The sequence below is a fragment of the Seriola lalandi genome, unplaced genomic scaffold (genome assembly GCF_002814215.2).
Source record: "Seriola lalandi dorsalis isolate HSWRI2012SDOR001 ecotype SW California unplaced genomic scaffold, Sedor1 jcf7180002054208, whole genome shotgun sequence".
NCBI classification, from domain to species: domain Eukaryota; kingdom Metazoa; phylum Chordata; class Actinopteri; order Carangiformes; family Carangidae; genus Seriola; species Seriola lalandi.
In genome coordinates, this window is record NW_019524761.1 from 528,834 (window position 1) to 544,854 (window position 16,021).

At 45.2% G+C, this 16,021-nt stretch overlaps 1 protein-coding gene across 1 annotated transcript in view; it reads left to right on the top strand.

Annotated features, from left to right (window-relative positions):
* chd7 (chromodomain helicase DNA binding protein 7) overlaps nucleotides 1–16,021 on the top strand; it is a 71,125-nt gene that overhangs the window by 7,313 nt on the left and 47,791 nt on the right. The window contains exons 2-3 of the mRNA XM_023404059.2: nucleotides 9,967–11,577; nucleotides 12,664–12,992. Of these exons, the coding sequence (XP_023259827.1) occupies nucleotides 10,086–11,577; nucleotides 12,664–12,992 (1,821 nt within the window). The 5' untranslated portion in view covers nucleotides 9,967–10,085. The remainder of the gene's footprint in view (nucleotides 1–9,966; nucleotides 11,578–12,663; nucleotides 12,993–16,021) is intronic.

Sequence of the window (16,021 nt, forward strand, 5' to 3'; positions counted from 1 at the left end):
GCTGGTTTCATCTTACGTCTTACAACCCCCCCCCATGTGTGTGCAGTGACTTGAATGAAGTTCGTTTTTGTGGGTCACTTTCTGTAGAGATCACATCGGAATCGGATCTACAGCGATCAGGTTGGCAGATTGAATCGTTCCTGACAGCTCTGTGCTTTCTGCTCTGCTCGTCGTCACCTCGTCTTATCTGAGCAGCCTTTTATAACCACACTCATTGTGACTTGCCTCTGAATTGAACCTACTTCAAAACAAAGAGCTGCGATACTGTTTGGACGTCCAGCACGAGTCGATATGAATGAATGACTGATTTTCTTTTTACCTTTTTTTTTTTTTTTTTTTTTTAAATTTAGAAGAAAAGTTTTGACAAGTTGAAGGAATTAAGAGAATTCACAGGATAATTAAAGATGTAATGATGGTTTTTTTTTTTTCCGGTGTCATACTTCTCTCGGTTTCTATTCCTCCCTCTGTCTCTCTGGTTGATTCGCTCACAAATGCGAGTGATTTCCAGAGAGTAGACAGTCAGTTTCAGAAACCGTATAACAGGTTCTTTTAGCTCAGTGAACACACACACACACACACACACACACACACACACACACACACACACACACACACACACACACACTGTCTCTCGCCCTCCGCGTCCTCTGTGATCAGGCTGAGAGCTGGCCAGTGGTTTTTCCTACCACATGGTAAAGGCAGGGAACAGATTGGATAAACACAGCCCTTTCCTGCTGACCCACCCCCACTGCCCACCCCTCACCCCCCCACCTCCAAACACACACACTGCCCGACATGCACACTGCGCGCACACACACACTGTCCATTAACGAAGCAGCCGTGCGTAACATAACCAGATTTTCTCGAGCTTCACTGCTTCTCTCTTTCTTCTCTCGCTCTCTAGATCCCCTCCTCCTCCTCCACCTCCTCCACCTCCTCTTCTCTCTTCCTTCCTTCCGGGCCTCAAATCCCAGCCCCAAACACACGGCCCTGCATCCCCTCACTTGAGCGTAATTACACACACAGCTAGCCAGCTCCTGCGTGCTGTCCTCCATTTGGGAACAAAGGTATAAATTATAGCGGCTTAGATCCTAGTGGTAATGGGAGGTGGGTGGGTGCACACGTGTTCTCCAGAGGAAGAGGGAGATCACTCACTTCATGTGTCTTATTTAGGTTGCGTCTGCTGAGCTTTTGGTGTAGTTTGTTTCTTTGGCTCTGTTTTGTTTGTCTGTGCCTGCCTGCCTGCGTCTCGGAGGAAACATGGTGTTGTTGACATGGCAGAGATTTCCTGTTGTAAAGCCTGGAGGCTACAGACAGTTTAGCCGCCAAACTGTTGACAGCACAGACAGGACTGCATTCAGCCGCTGCTGGCTGATCACTCTTCCTCCTTTCTCTCGTCACCGCAGACTAAGATTGCGCACGCCATGTGATTTAGAGTTGTGCGGTCAAGTTGTGTTGTGACATTTCAGATCAGTCGCGACAGATAGAATCCGAAAATTTACTTTTTTCTTTCTTTTTTTTGCCAAAGTTTTATTGTTTAAAATAAACAGATAAAGAAAAGGATCATTTTCCCCTCTCAGCTCTGACCCGGTGCATCTGCAAACTGTCCGCCGGATTCCTCCGACTGGGTCAGAGAGAGGCTTTCAACAATGTTTACACCTAGAAACACGAGCGTTGTGCCAAAGAGTGCCGAGCGCCTGCAGGTTCTCATTCCACACACAGTTTACACTGTGAGGTGACGTCAGAGACCGACACACCTTCGCTCAGTCTGGAAGAAGTTATTAGTTAAATCACCCGGTGTGTGGACTGGTAGAACTAGAAATTTGACACTGGGTTACTCGTCAGTGTTGACACACATTTTGACATTTCAACAGCTAACAAATGTAATAGGACAAGAAGATGACGTGCATTTAAAGTGCGCAATACTGCGATGAGCTTCTTTTTTAAAGAAATACATCTATGTGTGTGTGTTCATATATAAGTGGGACTCCGTATTGTTGTGTTTTCATTACAGTTCCTGTTTGGGTTTCTGTTAAATGAAGGCTCATCTCTAATGCTCTGCAGTGAATGGCAGTGTAATGCCTCTGGCTGCTGGAGAGGCCATTCAGTCGCACTAACTTGGCAGTGATATTCTGTGGTTTCGGCTTGGCTGAACGGACGGCCTCGATAATTGTGGTTTTGACAGAGCTGCGCAGTCAGTGTGAATTCCTGAGCCCGGCTGGTGATCGCCACTTCATTTATCAAGTCGGGCCACAGCTACACATGTTGGAGCCGCCCGGGTGATTTACGTGTTGGTTTCAGGTGAGGAGGAACTTGTGGAGCTGTTAATTATGTTGTTGGACTCCAGCGGTGACGGAATCGAACCCGGGTTTTATATTTCGTCTCTGTTTGAACTGGATAATAAAACTGTTGCGTCAAAGTTGTGATACAGTTCATCGTGTTTTGTTTTGGGACGTCGTTTGCTTGGAGTAACAACGCACAAGTGGATCAAAAGAAAGACTTTGTTCCCGTCTTCAAACTATCTCAGCTGTCTGCTGTTTATTATAGCTGCAACAATTAGTTGATTCAGTGATTATTCAATTAAAACGAATTTACTTCACTTTTCAAACCCAAGCTGCCAGACTTTTGATCGTTCTGGGTTCTCAAACATACCACTGCTTTTCTTGGTCTTATCATGGAGTACATGGACTATGTTTTGTTTTTGGGTTGTTGCTCAGACAGTTTGTTCTTTTTCACACTCAAGGTGTTTTTTTTGTTATTGTTTTATTAAACCAAAGGATCATCAATAAATTGAGAAAACAACCTGCAGTTAGTTGCAACGCTACCATCCAACCATTGTTTAGTTCATTCAGTAGCTTACATAGGCGTGTGTGTGTGTGTGTGTGTGTGTGTGTGTGTGTGTGTGTGTGTGTGTGTGTGTGTGTGTGTGTGTGTCATCATGGTAAAATCACCCTCTGTAGCAGGTAGCAGGAACAACCACAGAGCTGATTTGTGTTAAGAGAAATGACTGTGACTTAATATTTCAGTTTCTGATCAACAGGCTGATATTTAGTGTTTTTTCTCCCTCATCACACAGACTATATACTCTGCTCTTTTCTCTAATTAAATATAATAATTTTAATTTGTGTAATAAGAGTTCCTGTTGCCTTAATGACAGATTTTTACTTCTGTAGGAATATATGCAACTGATGGGGACATTAAGCAAGTCTTTAATTTCATGACCAGTCTTTACTTGGGTTGTTACGCAGCGTTGGACGAAGCACCTCCTGTGCTGGTGATGAAGTTTCTTTTATTAACTCATCATCTTCCTCTCTTGAAACTGGCCCCTGTGTTTTTTGTTTTGTTGTTTTTTGGAGGTTGAGCGTGTATAAGCCATCACCTCTGAAGACGCTGATAAACATCAGTGTGCTTTCGTGAAGCCACATAACTGAACACAACCTCTCAGTTGTCTCACTATTGCTTTCTCTTTCTGCCAGCGAGCGGCTCATTGACGGGCCTGTATGTGGTAACGAACATGCATGTATTAACCACCAAGTGTTTTTAGGAGGTGAAAGAGGAAGGCAGATTAGCACTGATGCTGTGCTACACAGCTGCAACTAACAGTTATTTTCTCAGTTAACTGGTTAATCATTTGGTCTGTAGGATGTTTTTAAAAGAAAAGTTCAAAACAAATCACAATTTCTCAAAGTTGAAATATTCAGATTATTTTTGTCGACAACCCAAAGAGATGCTAGCCAGAACGAGCCAATCAAAACCCTTTATATCGGTTCCGATCACATGCGTTTCGATCAATACTAATTCATACAAAGTGTTTACGACGACAGATGGAGATTTTTTTTTTTGAACACCCGTGTGTCACTTGATTTGTCTCCGAGGGCATACTGCATCACGGTGGCGTTGACATGTTCACGCTGAATCCAAATGTAAGGGCCCCGTGTTGGTGTGGGCGTGTTGCTACAGGAACACGAGCCGCCGAGCGCAGTGTGAAGACTTAATCAGCTGCTGAGACACTACACTACACTACACGGCAGTTTGAGTTAGTTATGAATAAGAGCTGAACAGTCAATCAAAATATTATTGATTTACGCAATATGGTCAAGTGTAATTTCCAAATCACAAACATGTCACAACCACAGACGTGCTACTGAGACACGACTAATATCACGACTCATATCCCTCAAAATAATCGCATTGATTGATTGTTTTGCACATCGTCCACCTCTATTATAGATATAGGAATAAGTTCCCCCTTTTATAAAGGATTTATAAACGGTTTATAATTAGGTTATTAATTCGGGTAACACTTTACTACTCATAAACTATTATAAACAAGTTATAACAGTTGATGCAGGCAAGATCAAGTTAATGCTTAGTACTCATTAATCTTAATAATGAGTTACTATTATAACTGGTACAAGAAGCCTTATAGTAACTCATTATTAAATGCTGATGTGTTTTACACTTTACAATAAAAGGCTCCTTTTTACCGGTTATAAATAAAGGACAGGTACAAATGCTTTTTATCTAATTTGTAACAAAATTATAACACATTTGATTTATAAAGTTTGAACAAGCTAATTAATAAACATCTTTTTATAAGAATGGTCTTATTGTAAAGTGGTGCCAGGTAAACGGTACCTGTGATGTCCAGATGAATGTGTTTGATGTCGTCCTGTCTACGGTGGTTGTTGGGACTGATATGGTCCCACCTCCTCTGGACTCCTCGCCATGTGTAGGTTACGGCAGGGGGGGGGGGGGGGGGGGGGGTGTGGTTGGCTAAATGCCTCATCCTTTGATGAGATTTGACGTCTAAATCGGCACATTGACCGTTCACCTAATTCCCTCTGCAGTAACAGCTGGGCCTCAGTGCCAAACTGTGTGTGTGTGTGTTTGCTGTGTGTGTGTGTGTGTGTGTGTGTGTGTGTGTGTGTGTGTGTGTTTGCTGTGAGATGGAGATGAGTGTCGGAGCTTGGGCTGAAGAGGAGTGAAGGCTTGTCTGCTCCATGACTGAGGGAGAGTTTACTCAGAGAGAATGAATCTTTTACCTTCCTACTTTTAACTAGAGCTATGATCTGATGAAAGCCCCAAGGCTCACATGCACGCACACGCACGCACACGCACGTTTATACCAGCTACAGATATTGTATATAGTAGAATTCAGTGTAATGTTGTGTGTATGTCTGGCAGAGCTGACAGGAAATCAGTTGCCTTTGTAGTAGCTTGCAGCAAAGGATGTGAAATTACACTTGATTACTCTCACCTGACACACACACACACACACACACACACACACACACACACACACACGTCTTCCTGTAGTGATTGAGATACACAGGAAGTGATGTAACAGTGTTTCATAGCTGCTGCTTCCACTGCTGTGGATGTAGCAGCTGAACGCAAGTTTTGTAATGGCTATGCATGCGTTGTGTATATATACACATACATAACCATTAGAAACACACACACATATATATATATATATATATATATATATATATATATATATATATATACACTCACAGACCCCTTTTAATTTTTCCACTTTAAAATAGAAAATTCTCATACATCACCAACGGACAAACAGAAATTTAGAAGATTTTTCAAATTAAAAAACAAACTGAAATATCACATTGACATAAGTATTCAGACACTTTACCGTGACACTTTAAATTGAGATTCGGTGCGTCCCGTTTCTCTCGGGGAGAAGGGGCCGGCCATGGTAAGAGGGGTGACCAGGAATCTGATGGTGACCGGATCCTGTGTGGAGTCTGGCGTCTGGCGAAAGGATGTTTTTCTGCCTCTTCGTCTTTACTACTTATCTATAGCTTGGTAGAAAAAAAAATACTAATTTAATTCACTGTGCTGATTGTTGATGTTGTTCAGTACGCCTTAAATATCAATATAACTTTGACCCTTTCATTAGCTTTCTGAAATGTCTAAAGCAACTATCTTTGACTTCCCATTGCTTACTTTCTTGTGTATAACTGCTGATACCGATATATCTGTAATTGGCTTTTAAATCAGTTGATGATATCCGATGTATCCGTCAACTGTTACTCTGGATATGCAGAAACAAGCAGTAATTTAACAAATGAATCATCATCATTCAGTTAAACATTGTTCCACATGAGTCTGGCTGCAGCGCTGGCTTTGTAGTTGAGCAGCTACTGTGGAAAATACGGTGTCAGTCTACTTTACTTAAATGCTACGTTAGCAAGTCGACCATTAGCGCACAGAGGTAATGGCATGTTACAGTATAGTATAGTAGCACTGCTAAAACATATCTGTTGAACATAATATAGTAAAGAGAAGAGTAGCACCTGTCTGAGTGGTTCAGAGAGACATGGAGGAATGAGCTTGTTAACTGGTATTTATAACAAGAATGGATGCTCCCAGCAGAAGGAGGTTTTACCATTGTCATGCTAATGCTAGCTGTTGGTCAACAAAGAACAGAACATTTGGGCTACTGGTGACCAGTACTGGCAGAAAATGGTTTGTTCTCGATAATTGTTTGTTGTTAAAATGTTTAATTCCTCAAAATCTGTTCAGGAATGAAACCCTGCACAGTTTTGGCTTAATAGATTTAAGAATATCGGACAAATAATGAAATGTTGGCTGATATAAGCTAATAAATATAATTTAAAGAAACAAATTAAAGTAATGTTAATGAAGTAGCTGAGCGGTGTTGGCTATAGCCTGTAGCCTACAGTTGATTTTATGCTGAAAACTGTTCTAACGAGTAAATGAATAACCGTTATCTAATTTTCTCCCACGTCAGTGTACAAAGTACAGAATAGGCGAGGAAGAGCTCGTATGATTGACAATGTGTGGCTATTGACTCCTGTTCTAATATCATAATGGAAAACATTTAAAAAGGCCTGAGAAATTGGAACCACACAGGAGATCAAGCATCACATTTTGTTATCAATACACAGACACATTTTCCCATCACTCCTAATGTCTATTACATTTCAAAATGGCTGACTGGAACTAGGGGTGCCCCGATTGATTGGCAGATTTTTTCGTTGAAAATATGTGATTGGTAGATTGGCACTTTATGCTCTTCGTCACCGATCACCTTTAAACCAATCACCTGGGGTTAATACTCTGGTTTTACACGGCACTTCTCTCAGCCTCAGACACCAAACATGTCAACTGTGTTGAACTTTTAAAAAGTGTGTGAGACTGATATAACGTACGCCATCTCACGCATTGATGATCGGTATTGGCGGCTAAAAAAAATACAAACAAACTTGATTGCGGCGTCCCTAACTAGAACAGTGGAATACCACTATAAATAAACATGTGCACACTCAGACTCTCTTGTTTTTGGCTGGACAACAGCCCTCTAAACACGAACGTCCATGACTGACTGACTGACTGATGGAGATCAGGGATCAAGTTATCAAGTCATTGGTCGGTCGTTGCTCTTTCAAAATGAATTGGCACAAACAGTTTCTGTGAGGTGGCAGTTAACAGCAGCAGTGTTGCCAACATATGGAGCATTTGTAGGTAGATTTAAACCTTAGATGTTTTCTCTGTAGATGTCTATGAGCGAGAGGCGCACCTTTCTTGCATCCACTCTGTTCAGTGAGCTGCAGAGAGACGGAGACAAAATAAGAAAGGTATCCTGTCTCTTCTAACTTTCTCTCTGAACCATCATTTTAAGTAAATACATCTGAAATCTCAGATGTTGTCTTTAAGTGTTTGGTGATTCTGTCAAATGAAGTGATTTTTTTTTTTTAGGATTTTAGCAGCAGCTTGAAAGTGACTTAAAGGGCCACGTTTCGATCACTGTTTAATACGCGCTCTGCTGTCTGACAACAGACACAGCTGTATTGTGAATCCAGCTGTATTAAAATACTGTTTATATGATCACAGAGGAGAAGGGAAGCAAACAAATAAAGAACTGAAACCAGCTGATACTAGACTGAATGCAAATACAATGCAATGATGTCAGTTGTTTACAGCGCTACACAACCATATCCTCAATTTCGCACACGGTCCAGCCACATACTGGGGTTTGACGTACTCTTGTGTCTGTAGTGGTGTAAACTCTCAGTGACAGCATCATTAAAGATGGCAGGTTTTTAAATGGGGGGTTGGAAAATGCTTTCCTGCAACTTCCAGCCAAAGCCATGGTTTTTCTAAATATCAAAAATACATTTAACCCAATACCTCATAGAATCCTCGTTCACCAGGCAATTACAATCGACAACAGCACTAATAGTTCATTATTCTGTTATATATTTGTGTTACTGTTCAAGGTTTACAGGCAATAAAGCAAATGGTGTAAGAAATGAAAAGCTGGTGCGCAAATCAGTTAAAACACATTCATCCCTTTTGAATAGAGCTGAAGAGAAAACATCAGCCTTGTGACAGGAAGCAGCCGGTGTTTATGTGAAATATGTCACAGTTTAACAAACACTAGCACAAACAACGCTCTTACACTGACATTCAGCTTGTTGTTTTCTGTCTTTCTAAAAGGTTCCTTTGACTGTAAATCCTGTGATAGACTAGTGAGGTGTCCAGGATGTACCGTACCTCTCGCCTGATGCATTGTGGGGTTTCGCCTGAGCAGGCAGTACAGTCAAACACAGCTGTTAGCCTGCCGCTAACACTTAAGGTTTTTGCTGCCGCTGCTACAGTAACATAACATTATTAACCTCATTTGAGTGGGAGAATTAGGTATTTAATGTGACACAATTTAGTTATTGTACAAAATATTTAGTAGTAAGGTGAAATGAATAATACATGCACACTATTTCATATGAGTACGTGATCACACATACCTAGTGGTAATCTGTAATGAACCAATGAATGAAGAGGAGTGTGGAGGAGGAAAGAAATGAGCTGAAATAGGGGGAGGAGGGGAAATCTTTAGCATTAGAAGTTGGATTGGGTGTTTTGTGCAGTGCATTGAAGCAACAAGCAATCCTCCCCCGTCTCCTCCCCCGCCTCGGCCTTCAATATGGGCTCAGCTACTCGTTCACACATGCTCAGATCCACCTACAGTACCTTCACCCACAGACTGGGGGGCTGGGTTGGTCACCCGCTCCCTCAGATGTTGATTATATTTACACATCTCAATTTTTCAGATGTTTCCACACAAAGACTTTATTTAAGATAAATACTAAAGAGATATAAAGAAAGGCTTGTTGTATGCATGTTTTGTTTTCCTTTTATAGCCAGTTAAAGCAACAGACAGCACAGGCCCTTGTCTTCATACATGTGCCAGGACTGATTCACTAGCAAGTCATCCAGCTAGCTTAATGCCTTGCTAACCTAGTTGTAACCACTGACTGGCTGGTGAGTGGAAAACCTCCCTGGTCTGTTGGCTGGCTGATTGCTGGCTGGCTGGATGGCAGCTGCTGCTGTTCAAACAGAGTTGCATCTGCTGGGCCCTTTGTTCTAACACACACACATTCAATGACTTCAAGTGTGTGTTGAAAAAGAAAGAAGCTCTTTTGTTTGGTTGTAAAATGGAGGTGGGGGAGGGTTTTGGAAGGAGTGCTAATATGAAGTGTGGTGTGTTTTGGGGTGTGTGAATGAGAGGAGGTATTCTTTTTCCAATTGGGGCATGTGTTGTTTTTTTTTTTTTTCTGGGATGGTTACAACAGATTAACGTTGTTGTTCAGCAAGTTAATCTGTTGCACCTTTGCCTAACAGCTAACAGCTCATAAACCAGCTAAACAGGGACAAGCACTTTGGGGAAACTAAAAACTTTTTCTTTTTTTAAATTGTGTTTCCTCTCTGTATTGATTGTGGTTATGCTTAGTTTAAACCACGTAGACAGACTTGTAGACTTGAGCTACATGTGGGTCCAAACAATGAGATGATAGTTGAAATCTTGCTCACCGCTACAGAAAAATACACCAGCTTTGGTTAAACTGGTGACTTGTAGTAAGATGTATTACTATATTTCTAGAAATAATTATTTATCTTTCCCTCTCTGTCTCTCTACAGGATCTAATGAGGACCATGGAGTAACAAGCTTCAAATTAGCAGCTAGCTGATTAGCTCCTCACTGCACAACACACCTCCCTCCATCTAGTCCCCTCCATCCGAGGGCCCACCACCCAGCCATGGCGGACCCAGGGATGTTGAGTTTATTCGGGGACGATGCAGGGCTGTTCTCAGATGGATTAGATGGTTTAGGAGGCTGCTTTCCTCAGCAGCCGGCCCCTGGCCAGTCCAACCCTCTAGCCCAGCAGACTAATCCCTCCCTGAACCACGAGCACCAGGGAAACAGGGGTTACCACCAGGGGATGATCCACGGTGCCGGGACTGGCCCAGGGCAGCCTAAATTGGGGCAAATGTATGACCACGGCCCCTACACAGGCTACGAGCAGTCCGGTGCCCCTGCAGGACGAATGATGGCCCAGAATGGTCCCACCCAGGGGCCGCCAAATGTGAATCCGGCCATGAATGGCATGGCTTCCCACTACCATAATAACCCAGCTAACTCTAGCAACCCCTGCCACGGGTACCCAGGTGATGCTGGCGGAGGAGGAGGTGGTGGGGGTGGAGTTTGGGGCCAGCAGCAGCAGCAGCAGCAGCAGCAGAGCAGATCAGCCTATCAGCAGCCTCCAACACAACCAGGAGGCGGCCCTAATCAGATCGGAGGCTACCAGATGTCTCAAGGCAACTATGGTGGGATGCAAGGCCCGCCCACACCCAATGCAGCTCGCATGAACCAACACTACGCTCCACAGAGCATGGCCCCCCCTCCTGCTCAGGACCCATCTCACTACCTGGGACATGTTGGAATGGGAGGGGCCCAGATGAGACACCCACAGCCCCAGCCACAACCCCAGGGCTATCCCAACATGGGTCACACACCGCGATACCCACACTCCCCATCCCGACAGCCCCAACACACCCACCAGCACCAACAGGGCATGGGGGGGTTTGGGGGAAGCCAGTACCCTGGCTATCAGGCCCAGTATGGAGCCATTGGACCTGGGATGGGCCAGAGTGCTAATACTAACATCAGTACTAACACCAGCCAGGCCATGGCACCAGGGCAGCTTGGCCAGAGGTTTAACCAGGGATCAGGCCCAGCAGCTGGGCAGCAGGGCCAGCGATACCCCCCTGCACCACCACACCAACCGCAGCCCCTTCAAACCCACTCTACCCCTATGCAGCAGCAGGCAGGACAGCAGGGCCAGCCTATGCACCCCCTAAACCACACCCAGCACCCCCAGAATGTGCCCCAGTCTCAAAACCAACCCCAGTCCCACCTTGCCCCCCCAGCTCAGGGATCTTACCCCTCCCCTTCATCCATGTCCCCCATGCGGGTTTTGGGAACCCCAACCCCTCCCCCCCAGCAGGGCAGACCCCCTAGCGCAGGACTAGCTGGGCCCCCAGAGGTTGCAGGGTACACAGCCCTGCAGTCTCCACCCAATGCTATGCCCCATCCACAGAGAACTCCCCAAACTCCTTTATCTACCCCACACCCCCAACACCAGCAGCCCCACAACATGCCCTCCAATGCAGGGCAGATGTATCCCGGCATTGGGCCACAGCGCGGACCACAGATGGGTCCAAACAGGCCTCAGCTCCAGCAACAGCAAGGTAAGCACCACACAGCTGATGCTGTCCCATGCTGCGTTTTTATTTGGCACCAATTCAAACATTTTATTTACTTAAGTCGAAACCTCACATTAAACATTTAAAAGTTATGCAAGCTGAGATATTGACAACAACAGATAGATTTGCTGTTTTCATACCTGACATGTAGTGTGTAAATAAAAAACAGGATTAGACAGATGGTTGTGAACTAACACCAAAATGTTGGTGTGATTGTCTTGACACTAATTCTGCTGCGCCGTCAGTGTATTTGGCAACCCTGGAACTGTTATAGAGGATCTTCCTCCGGGGCACAGACGTAGCTCCATAGTTTGACTCGGGATCAATCAGACACCCAGAGGCCGGCAACTGGCAGATTTTTTTAAATCTTAAAAAATAGATTTCCGTCAGCAAGCAAAGGTTACCTACAGAATCACTTCCTCTTTGGCGATTTTTCCCTGGAAAATAAAAACAGCAATGCTTTATTTCAATCTATTGTGAGCTTTTATTCTGAAAAGTTCTGAAAGGAAGTTCCAGTGATTCTATTACCTGCTTGACAAACAGACGGAGCGGAGTTCAGTAAATCAGTGGATCGTATAACGTGTGACTGTGGATGGACAGGCTTACAAACATCGCAGGGGAAAGATGGGAATCACAACTTCCTATCAGGACTTTCAGAATAAAATCATGATGATGAGCAAGATTGAAAAGATCATCACAGGATCTTTTTACCACCCTTGTTTGTGATTGTGTTGCCACAGCGCCACATATATGAACAGCAACAAAGTAAATTCCAGTTGCCTTTTTATCAAAGGTTGTTTACGTTCTGGACGCCGTCTAATGGCGTAGAAAAAAATTGGCCCGAGGCCAAACTGACTTGCTGACCCCTGCCATAGGTGCGCAAGTGAATTAATGAAATAATTCAGAATCATCCACATCCACCCTGACGTGGTCTGTGAAGCTACTGTCAGCCACTATATTCTGTATTTGCTCTCACGCTTTATTGATTATGGCATCAAAGTTTAAATTGAGCTTAAGTTGCTGTTATTTTATTTTGTTTCGTCAGTGATGGTAATGTGTCTCTTCTCCCAGGACCTCATGAAGCTCCAGTCAGCCAGGGAGGAGACCAGCGTCTGCTCCAGGCCCAGCAGCAGGCCTCTCGCAGCGGGCAGCCCCTGCAGTCCTCGCCCATGGGTTTCCAGTGTCCGCCTGTCGGTCAGCACGGAGCTCCGGCCTCCAACCAGGGTTTAGCGCCGCCCAACCAGAACTCTCAGACACAGCAGACGCACCTGCCCCCCCACCACCTGCAGAGCACACCCCCTCAATCCAACCAGGGATCCAACCCATGGGCACCTACGCCTCCTGCCTCCCACCCACTCTCCTCACCCCCTCTTACTCCACAGAAAGTGCCTCACATACAGGTGAGTCTCCATAACACAAGCGCTTTGATGTGGTAGCATCACCGTGAGAGTGTGTGTGTGTGTGTGTGTGTGTGTGTGTGAGTGTGTGTGAGACAGAGATCAAAACTATGTGCATTTGTTTTCATGTGTGGGTGTATTTCATCTGAATGTTTATTTTTCATGTGGGTGGGGGAATGTGTGTGTTTAGAGTGTAAGGGAAGTGTGTGATACGTGTGTGTGTGCATAAATGTGTGTGTACATGACATTTGAAAGCACAGCGGTGCATTGGGCCCTGGTTCATTGGGGTTTTGTGCGTGTGTGTGTTCATATCGGTGTGTGTTTTTTTTGTTTGCCTTTTGTGTCTTCTGCTGTCGGCCTTGTGCGGTTGTGGTTGTGTTTCCGTGTGTGTGCGGGGGGGAATGGATTTTTGCAGCTGTTTGTTTCCTGTGAGCTGCATATCCTGAGACACGTGTGCAATACACACACATGCATGCACACACAGAGAGGCGCCACCAACATAATCTCTCCTCCCTCTTGCTCCCACATCTCCCCCTCCTCTGCAGAGGAAACCTCCCTTCCTGTCTCTCCTTTCTCCCCGTCTCCTCTCTTTCCGCTCTCTCTCTCTCTCTCTCTCTCTGCCTGTCTGTCTCTCTGTTTGTCTTATCCATTTCAGGGGTGTCATCTCTTCGTTAATGTTGTGTAGCCGGATGTCCAGAGAGTCAGACAGTTGTGTAGCCGGATGTCCAGAGAGACAGTTTGGAAAAGGAGACAGTGAGAGGGAAGAAAAAAAAAAAGAAAAAGCTGGAGGGTGATTAAGAGATTGGGGGAGGGGAAAACACTAAGAGGAATGAAGTGGGAAAACAAGCAAAGATCTCAAGAGAGGGAGTCTAGGATCTCAAGCAAAGGAGACGAGGAGGAGGAGGAGGAGGGGAAGGGGAAGGCTGGTGGGAAGAGGTTAGCAGTTCTCAATGGCAACTTCCATGTTTGTGTGTGAGCGTGCACCGTCACCACTGCCTGCGTCACGTGCCCTTGGCTTCCATTAGCTTGTTTTGTTGCTCAAAGCCCCCTTTCTCCACTGACCCATTCACACACAATAGCAGCCCTGTGGCCACACACACACACACACACACACACACACACACACACACACACACACACACAGAGAGATCTAGTCCCCTCTTTCTCTATCATTCTCGCTTGCCGACTGCTCCCCCCACCCCACCTCCGAGCCTGCGTTGCTGCGATTCTTGGTTGACATTTCAGCCGTCACACTTAATTTATCCAGCACTTCTGACCTAGATGCCAGGTTGACTGGTGAGCCCTGGTGCTCGCCTGGGCACGTCGCGTGCGCTGCCCTGATTCTAGCTGCAGGCCCGGCAGCCCCCCGTCAGCTCAGCCCGCGCACACACAGACGCACACGCGCACGCCGACAGTGTGGCTCGGGATATAGTGTGGTCTGGAATGGGATGGCAAATGTGCCTGGAGAAATAGGATAGCCTATCTAGAGGAGTACTGTGTGTGTGTGTGTGTGTGTGTGTGTGTGTGTGTGTGTGTGTGTGTGTGTGTGTGTGTCTGCCTGCCGCACAGGAGGGAGTTCTCTCTGTGCCTCATGATGCACTTGTTAGAAAGAGCCACACACACCCCAAGCTGGCCAGTCAGTCATGATGACTGTATGTCTGGTACTCTAAGCTCCATCTGTTCACTAAGCATGGTTATTACACATGCACTCACACACACACACGCACACACACGCACACACGCCTGCCTTCGTCAGCAGCTCAAGGTCACAACTCTGGCAGAGTGCTGTGCTGTGACCTTTATTCTACATCTCACACACACACACACTGTGTTGCGTGCAGCGCTCTAGCTGACATATAACATGCCTGGCTCGCCCCTCCCCCGCCCGTGCACGCTGTCAGCGAGCTGCTGTACTATCCATCTCACCGAGGATCTGCAGCTTCGAGGAAACGCTTCTGATGTTTTGTCGTCTCCTCCTCTTGTTTGTGTGAATTTCAGCATTTAAAAATGTTGGCCACTTGTTGACAGGATGCTTCTCTCTGTCTGTATGTCAGTCGTTCCAGGAAGTCGCGATGTCGTGATAATTAACTCTAATTCAACCAATCCCAATGAAGTCATCGCAACTTTTCCACAAATCTGATCAATCGTCAGAGTTTCCCTTGAGTTGAACCAATCACAGCAGTCCCTGATCAAATCCATGATGATGTCACCAAACTCACTTCCTTGTTTGTGGTGTTGAAGCATGTGGTGAAGCTGCAGACGTGTGTGACATCACTGTTAAAGACCGAGTGAAGACGTTCAAACGTGTCTTACGTTAAAGGGTTAAATAGTTTTGTGGCGCTGCAACATGGTGGAGGAACCACAGGTGTAGAGCTGCCGGAGCCTCCGCAGCGACGCTCCACTACGTTTATTCTCCAGAGGAAATAAAATATCTACAGTCACATGATCACGTTTATTTATCTACGTTTGAAGTGCTTGAAGATCCGATCATCACTGAAGAGTCTGTCATGGAGGGAGCTGAGAAAAACACATGGTCACAGTTATTGATTGATTTCCAAACGTTAATCACACGTCAAGTAACACTCAAAAAAAAAAAAAAGAGTCCACCTTACACCACGGTTTTACGCCGCAGGTCAGCTGAGTGAATCACAAAGCGGCGTAATACACTGCGATTGTGCGTAGGAATACGGTAGTTCAGTGGTTGAAAAAATGTAGTGCCAAAGGAAAAGTGCTGTTATCAATATTCTACATGAAGTTTCATTTAAACACACGTTGGATTGTTTCGTGGGTGTTTTTTAAAACTGTCTAAAACACCTTTTTTTTTTCTCGTGGCCCCGCCCACGTCAGATCTTCCTAACTGACCCCCGCGCTCATCATGATCCACTGTAGCTAATGTACCGACTGTATGTGACGACCTCACACAACGCCACGTCTAAAAACCATGAACTGTCCCTTTAAGTGTTTTTGCCTGACAGAGTTAACCTTTCATCTCACTCCCTCAACTTCCTCACCTTCATCCTCACGCCCTGTCC